General features: G+C 35.7%; 1 protein-coding gene and 1 pseudogene across 1 annotated transcript in view; both read right to left on the reverse strand.

Annotated features, from left to right (window-relative positions):
- Positions 1–12,836, reverse strand: part of PDE3B (phosphodiesterase 3B) — a 167,798-nt gene that overhangs the window by 31,470 nt on the left and 123,492 nt on the right. Inside the window, exons 6-7 of the mRNA XM_072793976.1 lie at positions 4,378–4,588; positions 3,761–3,837 (exon numbers count right to left, since the gene is read on the reverse strand). Coding sequence (XP_072650077.1) covers positions 3,761–3,837; positions 4,378–4,588 — 288 coding nt within the window. The remainder of the gene's footprint in view (positions 1–3,760; positions 3,838–4,377; positions 4,589–12,836) is intronic.
- Positions 7,789–8,143, reverse strand: LOC140614578 (large ribosomal subunit protein eL34-like; annotated as a pseudogene).

Below are 12,836 nucleotides of genomic sequence, written 5' to 3' on the forward strand. Positions count from 1 at the left end.
ACCACAATATCAGACATCTTTTGCCCATTTTTTGAGTTGACTTCTTAATACTGAATTACAATTTTTTTATATATTATAGATATAAGACCTAATAAGATGTATCACTTCCAAATATTTTCTCTCAATCTGTGGTTTGTCTTTTCATTTTCTTGTTGTCTTTTGAAGTGCAAAAGTTTTTAATTTTGCTGAAGCCTAATTTGTCATTTTTTTTTCTTTCATGGGTTGTGCTTTTGGTATTATATCTAAGAATGCTTTATTCGACTCAAGGTTACAAAGACTGTATCCTATATTTTCTTCTACAAGTTTCAAAGTTTTAACTCTTACACTTAGGTCTATGATCTATTTTGAGTTACTTTTTGTGTAGACAGTCTAGATTATGCACTTTTTGTGTGTAAGAGTCCAGATTCTTTCTTTGACAAGTGGATATCCACTTGTCTTGGCCCCATTTGGTGAAAAAAACTATCCTTTCTCTTTTGAATTGTCTGGCTTCTATATCAAAATTCAATTGACCATAAATGCAAGAATCTATTTTTGGACTTGCAGTTTTTTGTTCCAATGATCTACAGGCCCATCTTTGTGCCAATACCTCACTATCTTAATTACAGTGGTTTTATAAGTTTTGAAATCAGGTAGTGTCAGTCTCCCAAATTCATTCTTTTTCCAAATAGTTTTGACTATTGTTGGTCATTGTCTAAATTTAAGAACAACTTGTCAATTTTTATCAAAAAAACCTGCTATAAGTTGATAAGGACTACACTGAATTTATAGATCGATTTGGGAGAACAGTACTGACAATACTGAGTTTCCCAATCTTTTTTTTTTTAAATTTTTTATTTATTTATGATAGTCACACACAGAGAGAGGCAGAGACACAGGCAGAGGGAGAAGCAGGCTCCATGCACCGGGAGCCCGACGTGGGATTCGATCCCGGGTCTCCAGGATCGCGCCCTGGGCCAAAGGCAGGCGCTAAACCGCTGCACCACCCAGGGATCCCAGTTTCCCAATCTTTTAATATGAAGTGCCTCTCCATTTATTTAGATTTTCTCTAATTTCTATCAACAGTGTTTTGTAGCTTTCAGTTTATAAATCTTCCTCTTCTTTTAAGTTTATTCTAACTACATCATTCTTATTAATACTATTATGAATGGAAATGTTAATTTCAATTTATGATGGTTCATTGCTAGTATACAGAAATAGTTAACTTTGTCACTGATCTTGCATCTTGCCTCTGTTAAACTGTTTTATTGGTTGTAGTGTGTGTATGTGTATTCTTTGGGATTTCCTACACAAAGGTTCATATGATCTATGAATATGGGACAGTTTCATTTCTTTACTTTTATTCAGGATGCCTTTATTTCTTTTTCTTTTTCTTTCTAATTTTCCTGGTGAGAATCACCAGTACCATGTTGATTACAAGTGCTGAAATAAAAAATCTTTATCTTGTTCTTTTTTTTTTTTTTTTTTACAATTTTACTTACGTATTCATGAGAGACAAAGAGAGAAAGGCAAAGACATAGGCAGAGGGAAAAGCAGGCTCCATGCAGGAAGCCCGATGTGGGACTTGATCCCAGGAACCCAAGATCACGCCCTGAGCTGAAGGCATCCACTACTGAGCCAGGCATCCCTCTTGTTCTTGATCCTAGGGAGAAAGAATCAGTCTTCTTCTATTAAGAATGATGTTTAGGTGTGTATTTTTCAAAGAGGCCCTTTATTCATACTGAAGAACTTCCTTGCTATAACTCTCCTGAATCTTTTTATCATGAAAGAGTATCATATTTTATCAAATGATTTTTCTGCACCTATTTAGATTATCATGTGTTTTTCTCCCCCTTTGTTCTATTAATATAGTGTATTACATTGATTGATTTTCAAATGTTAAACTACTCTTGCATTCCTGGGATAAATACTGCTTGGTCACAGTGTGACCATTTCCTGTGTTGCTGGATTCAGTTTAATATTATTTTGTTAAGGATTGCTGTGTCTATACACATATTGGTCTATAGTCTTCTTGGAAGTGGGTTGAATGTTATGACATCAGGATAATATTAGTCCTACAGAAGGAGTTGGGAAGTTTTCCCTCCTATTCTATTTTTTGGAAGAGTTTGTGAAGGACTGGTCTTTTCTGTGTGTGTGTGTGCGTGCGCGCGCGTGGCGCAAGTGTGTGTTTTATATAATGTAAGAACCAAAACCTACTGAATTGTACATTTTAAAAGGGTGACTTTTGTCGAAGGACATCATGGCTCCTTCCACAATTTGGCAATTGTGGGTACTGCTGCTATAAACATTGGGTTACAGGTGTCCTGGAGTTTCACTACATCTGTATCTTTGGCGTAAATACCCCAGTAGTGCAATTGCTGGGTCGTAGGGTAACTCTATTTTTAACTCTTTGAGGAACCCCCACACTGTTTTCTAGAGATGAATGGATAAAGAAGATGTGGTATATATACATTGGAATATTCCTCAGCCACCAGAAAGGACGAATACCCACCATTTGCTTCACATGGATGGAACTGGAGGGTATTATGAGGAGTGAAGTAAGTCAATCAGAGAAGGACAATCATCATATGGTTTCACTCATATGTGGAATATAAGAAATAGTGAAAGGGATTATAAGGGAAAGGAGGGAACTGAGTGGGAAAAATTAAAGAGGGAGACAAACCATGAGAAACTCTTAACTCTGGGAAACAAACAAAGGGTTGCAGAAGGGAAGGAGGGCGGGAAGATGGGGTAACTGGGTGACGGGCACTGAGGAGGGCACTTGATGGGATGAGCACTGGGTGTTATATGCTGGCAAATCAAACTTCAATTAAAAAAATAATAAAAAAAATAAAAGGGTGACTTTTATAGCATGTAAAACCCCTGTAGGGCCTATTTATTTCTGGTTTACCTTTATTCATAGGGTGCAGGGCTACAGAGTTTACCAAATTATCCCTACTCTGGTAAATCTTCAACTCTAATCTCTGTCTCCCTAATCCCACAGAACTACCCAAAAGACTGCTCATTCTATTAATCACTGGCCTCTCCGGAAGGAGCAAATACCGTTCTGATAGCTCCAAACTCCAGGCTCATTTTTGTGAATTTCTATCCTCCTCCAGATCTCATACTGGTAATTCTGAGGAACTTGTTAGTTTTCAATGGTTTTAAGCACATTTTTATTGCTAACAACTTGTCTGGCTTTTCTTTTTCTTTTTTTTTTTTTTTTTTTGGTCTGGCTTTTCTAGCTACTTTCAGGGGGGAATGATGGTCTGAGTTACCTAGTTAACTATCACTATATGCCAGGGTCATCCATTTTTTAAGGTTCTAAAATAACCGTAATTTTATTACCAACAATATTTCTTGTTTGAGGATATTAAATGTTTCAGAATGGTATAACAAATTAAATTTTATTTTATTTTTTTATTTTTTTTACAAATTAAATTTTAAAACAACTTCTTTCTATGCCATAAAAAATGTATGCAAACCCTTTTGGGCTTAGATAGTTCAACATTAACATAATTAATTTCATTGTTTATGAACCCTAGCCATAACTTGAAAAGACCACATTCATTTGTGCAGCACATTTTAGTCTTCAAAACACTTTTATCATGTTATTTTTAACTTGTTCCTAGTAACTCCTCTACTTATTTCCTAAGTATATAAAACATTACATCTTCATTTTAAAGATAGATAAACTGAAGTCAAACTCACTCATTTATTTACTTCTAAAACAATGTAAGAAATTGCTCCGAAATTCAAACACACATGACTTTTGCAATCTCACCTGACTTCCCATTGTGGCAGTCTGTACCAGACTCAGATTCAGATGTTGAAACATATTTCAATATTTGATGTCCACAGCTTATAGAATAAAACAGATAAATATACCTTTATAAATGAGGCAAACAAATTTTTCCCTAAACACAAATAGAAAATCTGCTTAATTTTTAAAGATCCTAACAGCAAAACAATGTACAATTCCAATCTCTCTATAAACTTAATAAGTAGGCTTTATCTTGGAAGGCATCCTATGTCCCTGAAGAAAATAACATCTTTTGAAAGTCAACCCTAAGGTCTGGTAAACACTTATTACTGATAAAAAATGGAGAAATAAAGACAAACACCATATGAACTGGGTACTAAGGTACAATATACCAAAGTAATTCTCATTATTTACTGGTATCTTGAGATGGAATACCACTATATATCCCCTCAGATAGCAATCACTTAATTGGAAAACAAATACTTGCACTAAAATGAGAAAAAGTGTATTAAGAATAAAAACTACTCAGTAAAGATAAAAGTTTTAATACATCAACTAGTTATAATAGAAAACTAGTAATACTTTATTAAAATAACCTATATTTTGAAATAGAAATAATGAACATTTGGGAAACTTACCTGTTACATAAACTGCTATCCGAATTTCTAAGTTGCTGGTAAATATCTGGTGAGTTGGGTGCACTGCCCAGAGATCTGTGTAAAATAACACCTGGCTTAGCAAGAAAATTGGCAGTGTCAGGAAATTCTATAGGTGATTGATTGGTTAGAGAGCCAGCAGATACTGGTCCATGGCTTGGAGAATTCACAGGGCTCAGGCTGGGAAAAGCACCTTAAAAAATTAAAAGAGAGGAAAGAGTATTAAATAAATAATAAATAAATAATTATTATTTATAAATCATATATATAAATAATATATAAATAAATTTATAAATAATTTATAAATAATAAATAAATGCATTTATTTATTTATTAAATAAATAAGTATGTATGCATAGGTAGGTGTTTAATGTCTGTGTGTATTTATAAAGAACATTTTCCTTCCTTAAAAAAAGCATTTATAATTAAATGATAAAACAGATTTCCAGGTGGAGCTATCTTCAAGACATGATAGGCATTTAAGCAGAATATAGACCATATCTGCCATCATCAGTGAGTGTGAAATAAATACCTTGTGGCAGGATGGCACAGATATTAAAAAGTGTACCTAAAATGTACAAAGTGTGGCACACATTTTCTTAAGTCACAGTGGTCTTTATCTTTCATATTTTATATCCCTATCAGCTTATTATCCACATGAACAAAGTATTGCTGCCAAATTTTACTGAGGAACCAAAGTTCTTAACAGCAATTAGCAAGTTGAGCAATGAAAAATTATGTTAACACGACAGCTGATCCCTTTTCAAAATATATCCAAGTATGTCCAGTTCATTCATTCATTTAACAAATACTTGAAAGCCCACTATAAGGTGGAAAATGTGCTGGGTTTCACAATGGAGAAAAAGATAACATCCCTGCAACTCAACAAACCTAAAGATTAGTGGAGAATACAAACAAGTGCTAAGCACTAAAATTAAAAAAAAAAAAAAAAAAAGCCAGAGTGCTTCAGAAATACATCTCTAATGCTATTGATTTGCTCCAAAAACCTTCACTGAGTGCCCTGAATTAAGGTGGAATGGGTATATCTGGAGAAAAGTAGGCAGATTAAAATTTTTATTTGGAAATAAAGATCCAAGTAAAGTGTGAATCAGAGGGGAAAGCAAACACAGTTATCAAGGAGCTAGGATTTTTTCAGACATAGTGGTATAAACACAGATCTGTGTGACAGTTAATTTTACGTGTCAGTTTACAGTCAATTTTACGTGGCTAGGCTATCTATGGTGTCCAGCTGTTTGGTCAACACCAGGCTAGAAGTGGCTGGAAAGTATTTTTCAGAGGTGATTAACATTCAAGTCAGTAAACTGAGTATAGCGGATGATCCTCCCTAATGTGTGTGGGTCTCATCCAATTGGTTGAAGGCTTTATAAGGAAAGACTGAGGTCCTCCAAAGAAGAAGGAATTTTGCCTCCAGACTGCCTTCAGGTGCAGGACTACGGTATCAACTCCTGCTGGTACTTCTAGCTGGACAGCCTGCCCTTCAAATCTCAAACCTGCCAACTCTCACAATCTTGCAAACCAATTCTTTAAAATAAACCCATCCCTCCAACTCTAGCTCTCTCTGTAAATACATACACACACATCATATTAGTTGTCCGGAAATGCTAACAGGGTGCTATTTTATTTAATACAATGTGTTATCTTAATAACTTTGTAAGTAATATTTTCATTTCACATGTGGGGTACAAAAAAAAAAAAACCTACAAAAAAAGTCTAAAAACTTGATTTAATTAACACAGTGAGATCATACTCCTCTAGAGCTGCCACTACTGTTCTATCAGATTGATTTATTTAGAGGCTCCTATACTTTCATACAGTGTTAGAGCCGAATGGGATTTTTAAAAATCTGGTCAACCAATTTAATGTTTTAGAAGAGGAAGTTTCCTCTGAGGACAAGAAAAGACACAAGAAGAGTCTTTCCTGTCATAACGATTAGTTACTAACTGGAAACTAAGGTTCCAATTTTTAGCCCCCGTTTCTCTAATTATACTAGTGAGTGTCCAATATCCTGACAGACAGGCTAATAAGAAGAACGGGAACATAATCTTAGGGTAGAAAGTTGACATAACAGAAAAACCTAGCAACTCTTAAAAAAATGCTTTCTATAATACAGATTCACCATTTTTATTTTAAACCTTTTTTAGTGTGAAATATAACACACATACAGAAAATGAACAATAGGAACACTCACCACTCAAGCTAAGACAGAGATCAGAAACCTGTCTTCTAACTACTACCTCTCATTAAAGGAAATCATTATTTTGACTTGCATGGTATTGCTTTTCTTCCTTTTCACTATATTGATGCCATGTGAGTACATATTTTTTTAACAATTGAGATTAGTTTTGCTTTTTTTTTTAACTTTGTAAACAGAATTAGACAGTAAATATAAATGCTTCTATGCTTTGCTTACATTTTAAAAAGATATTTCCAGGCAGTTGCATAAGATTGAAGTTCTCTGATTTTCAATGCCATATAAAATTGTATGCATGAATATAGCACAATTTTATTTCTCTGCTCAAGGACTGAACTATCAAATTGTCTTCCAAAGTGGCTGTAGCATTTCACTTTCCCATCGATGCATCGTGTTCCCACTTCTGAACATTTTTTACCACTTGTTCTTGTCTGTCTTTAAAATTACAGAGCTCACAGTGGGTATGAAGTCTTGAGTTAGTGCGGTTTTGATTTGCATTTCCCTAATGATTAATGATATTGAACATCTTTTCATGTGGTATGGGCCACTGGTATATCTTCTCTGGAGAAAGATCTATTCAGATCTCCTGCTCATTTTTTAATGAGGTCATTTGCCTTTTTATTACTGAGTTGTAGGACATCTTTGTATATTCTGGATACAAGGCCACTATCAAATATATGATTTGTAAATATTTTCTCCCAACCTGTGTTTTGACTTTCTTTAGGTGTCTGTAAAAATACAAATGTTTTTAATTTTAATGAATTCCAATGATCAGGCTTTCTCATTCATGAACTGTGCTTTTGGTATCACATATCAGAACACTGTATTCAATACCCAAAGTCACAAACATTTTCTGTTTTCTTCTACTAGTTTTAATTCCTACAGTTGAGTCTATGATGCATTTGTGTTAATTTTTAATTATGAATAACAGGTAGGATTCCAAATTCTTTCTTTTTCCTATGTATATCCAGTTGTCTCAGCGCCATTTGTTAAAAACACTGGTTCTTTCCCCCCACTGAATCATCTTGGCACCCTTGTTGAAAATCAGTTGACCACATAAGGATTTGTTTCTAGACTTTCAATTCTATCCCATTGAGACGGAATATCCTTTTGCCAGTATCAATCTTTTTTTTCTCACTCAAAAAAGTTTTGAGTTTTTTTTATTACTCAAAAAAGTTTCATTATTTAAAGTTAGCTTTCTGACTCTGTGCTTGTGCCTTCAACAGTTGCACAATGATTTTCTGCTCCTCAATAAGGAAAGCACGCTTGATCCTGTCACGAACACACTTAGCACACATGGAACCACCATAGGCCCTGCTGATGTGTTTTTTCATTTTAGACAATCTCATAAGGACTTTAGGTCTCACAGCAAGAACTCCTCAAAGTTGGCCTGGGCACATGCCACATGAAGACATTGGTGCTTTCCCAACCTTCTTGGTATAAAGGTAAACGATTCTATTACCAGGGGTTCCGGACAGCCTAATTTTGTTAGAGGCTGTAGGACAGCCTACAACAGCATGTCAAATGCTGAACCATTCTGAACACCTATGGACACCGTCCCCGGAAGATGCCAGTACCAATCTCGATTACTATAGCTTGGTAATAAGATTTAAACTTGAAAGTGAGAGTCCTCCAATTTCTCCTTTTTTATTGAAAATTGTTTTAGCTCTTCTGGGTGCCCTGAATTTCCTTTTGAATTATTTTTTAAGATTTTATTTATTAGAGAGAGAGAGAGAGAAAGAGAGAGAGCGCGAGCGCATGAGCACAAGTTAGGGGGGGAGGAGTAGAGGAGTAGAGGGAGAGGGAGGGAGGGAAGCAAACTACCTCCTGAGCAAGGAGCCCCACACAGGGCTCCATCACAGGACCCGGAGATCATGATCTGAGCTGAAAGCAGATGCTTAACTGACTGAGCCACCCAGGTGCCCCTCCATATGAATTTTATGATAAGCTTGTCAATTTCTGCAAAGAAACAAGCTCAGAACATGATAAAGATAGCATGAAATCTAGAACAATGTGGAGAGTATTGCCATCTTAACAATATTACATTTTCTGATCCACAAACACAGGGTATTTTTATATTTATTTAGACCTTTAATTTCTCTCAACAATGTTTTATAGTTTTCAGTGTACAAGTCTTATGCTCTTTTGCTAAATCTATTCCAAATATTTCATTTTTTTTACTAATAACTGTCCATGGAATTATTTTCTTAATTTCAGTTTGCATATTCATTGATTGTGTATAGAAATACAATTTATTTTTTGCATTGAGATCCTGTATCCTACCATACTGATAAGTTTCCTTATTGGTTTATAATAGATTTTAATGAATTTCTTCAGATTTTAATGAATTTCTACATGATGTCATCTGCAAATATAGTTTTACTTGTTCCTTTTATTCCTTCTTACCCAAATGCTATGTCTAGAACCTCCAATCTAATATTAAGTAGAGGTGGAAATTATTTTATAACTATTAAAATTATTTTATAGTTTCATTTTATAATTTCTAGTTCTCTATATTCTCTCTTTGATGAGACACTGTTGTCATAATTCTTCTTAAATACTGTAGATAGGGGTGCCTGGGTGGCTTAGCAGGATAAACATCTGCCTTTGGCTTAGGTCATGATCTTGGGGTCCTAGGATCAAGCCCTGGGTAGGGCTCCCTGCTCAGCAGGAGTCTGCTTCTCCCTCTCCCTCTCCTCCTCACTTGGGGTCTGTCTCTCAAAATAATAAAATTAAAAAAATTTTTAGATATGGTTTCCACTAGTACTTTAAACATATTTATAATAACAGATTTAAGTTATTACCTATTAAGTCCAAATCTAAGCCCAATTAGGGAAATTTTCTGTTGGTAAAAATTTGTTTCTTTGCATGTTTCATATTTTTTTGTTGAAAACTGGACATTTTATATAATATATTTAACAATTCTGGCATCAGATCCCTCCCACACCCAAGGCTTGTTTTGTTGCTGATTTGTGTCTGGTTTCTTGTTTCTGGCTGTTGAATGACTTTCCCAGACTAATTATGTAGATTCTGTTTTCTCTGACCCATATAGTCAGTTCCTTGCTGGCTGTTTTGTTTTTTTTTTTTCCTTCTTCTCCTTTAAGTTCTTGATTTATTTTTTAAGGTTGACTTCTGTAAGTCACCCACAGGTCAGTATAATTTTGTGGTCAACCAATGAGGAGTCAGAAGATTTCTTTAAATGTCTCGCCTAGGGCAGCCCCGTTGGCGCAGTGGTTTGGCGCCGCCTGCAGCCTGGAGTGTGATCCTGGAGACCGGGGATCGAGTCCCACATCGGGCTCCCTGCATGGAGCCTGCTTCTCCCTCTGCCTGTGTCTCTGCTTCTCTCTCTGTGTCTATGAATAAATAAATAAAATCTTAAAAAAAAATGTCTCGCCTATATGTCATCTATAGAAGGGAATCTGTAAAGATACATCTTCAAACTTCAGTTTATGGAAGAGCCTTGGATTTCACATCCTGCTTATAAGAGGCCTCTAGGTCAGCTCCAGGCAAATGACCGGAGCCTTCTCCTTTCCCAGATCTGGCCTGGGCAGATACACAGCCTGGCATATGTGCTCAGCCTCCAGAACCCCAGGAATCTGTCAGACGTTCTCAAGTTCCCTGTGGTCATCTAGTATCCAGGATTTCCTTGTAAATTCCCAGACAGCTCGTTTGCAGCAACTGAAGTCCCAGCCTTAGGCGCTCACAATGTTGCCTGGCATAAGGTTTGGTTCTTGCTTGTTTTTTTAGATTGCTGAGCTCTGAGTCCAATCAAATACCCACAACACCTGGGAACAGAGATTTCCCAAGGAGCTTCAGATTGGGACAGATTGCCAGTACTCAGTGGAGTTGAAGAAGAGGTCAGATCTCCCTGGTGGTAGCAATGCTACCTGCTTTGAGCAAAAGTGCCACTGATGGAGAGTCCCCAAAGAAAACATCACAAGACCCATAGTCTTACCCAGGTTTGGCAGTCTCTCTTGTTCTGTTTTTTTTTCCCTCAGGTTTTTATTAATTCCCAATATTCTGAAATGGCTGAGTTTATTTTGTTGCCCTGTTTTTGTTGTTTTAGAGGAAAGTGAGTTTATGGAGAGCAGAGATCTCTCTGCCATTCCTAAAGGTCAATCTCTATATAGGATTTCAACACTTTGAAACTCATGGAGACTTGTTTCACAGTCCAGCCAATGGTCTACTGTTCTCCATCTTGTGAGTATTCTTTGAAAACATATTCATCCTGTGACAGCTGAATGTAGTGTTTTGCAGCCAGTTAGGTCAAGTCAGTTTGGACGTAAAAATCTCCAAATAGGACTACGGATTTGTCTATTTCTCTCTTTAATTCTATCGATTTTTGGCTCATGTATATTATAGCTGAGAGATCAAACCTACCTGCAACTGTGTATTTAGAGTGTGCATCTTGTAAAGATGCATATGCTTGAGTCTTGTGTTATTAACTGCCTGACAATCTTTGTCTTTTAACTGGAGTGTATTTTCAATTTTTTGTTGAAAACTGGAGGTTTTAAAAATATGCGTAACAACTCCAGCAGATCCTTGCCTCTGCTCCCCGTCCCCCACAAAGTGTATGTTTAATGTAATATAGTGTTCAATCTATCTTGCTATTTCTTTTTTTAGTTGCTCCCTTTTTTTGTCTTTTATCTTGTTTTGGATTCTTTTGGCTTATTCAAGTTTTTTTTTTTTTTTTTAATCATGCCAATGTTATCTCCCATATTCATTTTTTTCTTATACTTTTTTCTTTTATTCTTTTAATTGTCACTCTGGATACTATAATGTATATCTTTGAAGTATGACTTTCTCTCAAATTTATACTTTTTACTACTTTTCAATCATTGTTAGTACAAGCTTAAATCTATTTACCCCTTCCTAACCCTTATACGCTATTTACCATATATTTAACTCCTTCATATATTATACATGCTACAAGAAAGTTATTATTGTGTTTTTAAACTAATATTCACCTACATATTTAGGCTTACTAGTGCTTTTCATTCATTTCTGCCTGTCTACACTTTAATCCAGATCATATTCCTCCTATCTAAGCTACTTCCTTCTCTGAATCTTAGTGCAGGTCTACTAACAATAAATTCTCTTAGCTTTCATCTGTATGAAAAAATATTATTTCCCTTTAATTGTTAAAAGATATTTTCATTGGGCAGCCCGGGTGGCTCAGTGGTTTAGCACCTGCCTTAGCCCAGGGCCTGATCCTGGAGACCCAAGATCGAGTCCCGCATCGGGCTCCCTACAGGGAGCCTGCTTCTCCCTCTGCCTGTGTCTCTGCCTCTCTCTCTGTCTCTCATGAATAAATGAATAAAATCTTTTAAAAAAAGATATTTTCATTGGATAAATAATTCCAGGTTGGCATTTTTTTTTTGTTTTTTCAATACTTTAAATATGTCATTCTATTGTCTCTGAGTTCATACTTGCTGTTGCAGAGTTACTATCAATATTACTGTTGTTTCCTGGAAAATAGCCTTTTTTAATCTGGTTGAGATTTTTCTTGCATTATAATTCAGGAGTTTGGCGGAAATCCCTAGCTATGATTTTCTTTATCTTCTTGGGGTTCACAGAGTTTCAGGAATTTGTTAATTCCCCTATTATTTTGGAAAACTATTCTGCCCTATTGTCTGTCTCCTCCCCTTTTGGAACTTCATTTATACATACATTACAACCATTAGTTGGGTCCAATATGTCTCTTAAATGTTCTGTTACTTCGGATTATCTATGTTAAGGACTATTACATTTTCCGTTCTGTATTACCCTTCTTTATCTCTGATAACTCCTTGCTTAGGAGTCTGCATAGGCTGAAATTAATATAGCTACACTTGCTTTCTTTTGATTAGAGTTAGCATGGTGTACTTTCCTCCATTCATTTACTTTTAATCTTTATGTGTCTTTATATAGAAAGTGGGTTTCTTAGACAATATATAGTTAGGTCAATATATAGCTTTTGATCTACTCTAAAAATATATGTCTTCATTTTTTAATTATTTATTTATTTATTTTAAAGATTTATTTTCATTTTTTTTTTTTTAAGAGGGACAGAGAGAGAGAGGAAGGGAGCAAGAGCAAGCAGGGTGAGTAGAGGGCAGAGGGAGAGAGAGAATCTTAAGCAGGCTCACACTCAGCACGGAGCCTGGATGCGGGGCTTGATCTCACGACTCTGGGATCATAACCTGAGCTGAAATCAAGAGTTGGACACTCAACCAACTGCATCACCCAG

The sequence above is a fragment of the Canis lupus genome, chromosome 23 (genome assembly GCF_048164855.1).
Source record: "Canis lupus baileyi chromosome 23, mCanLup2.hap1, whole genome shotgun sequence".
NCBI lineage: Eukaryota > Metazoa > Chordata > Mammalia > Carnivora > Canidae > Canis > Canis lupus.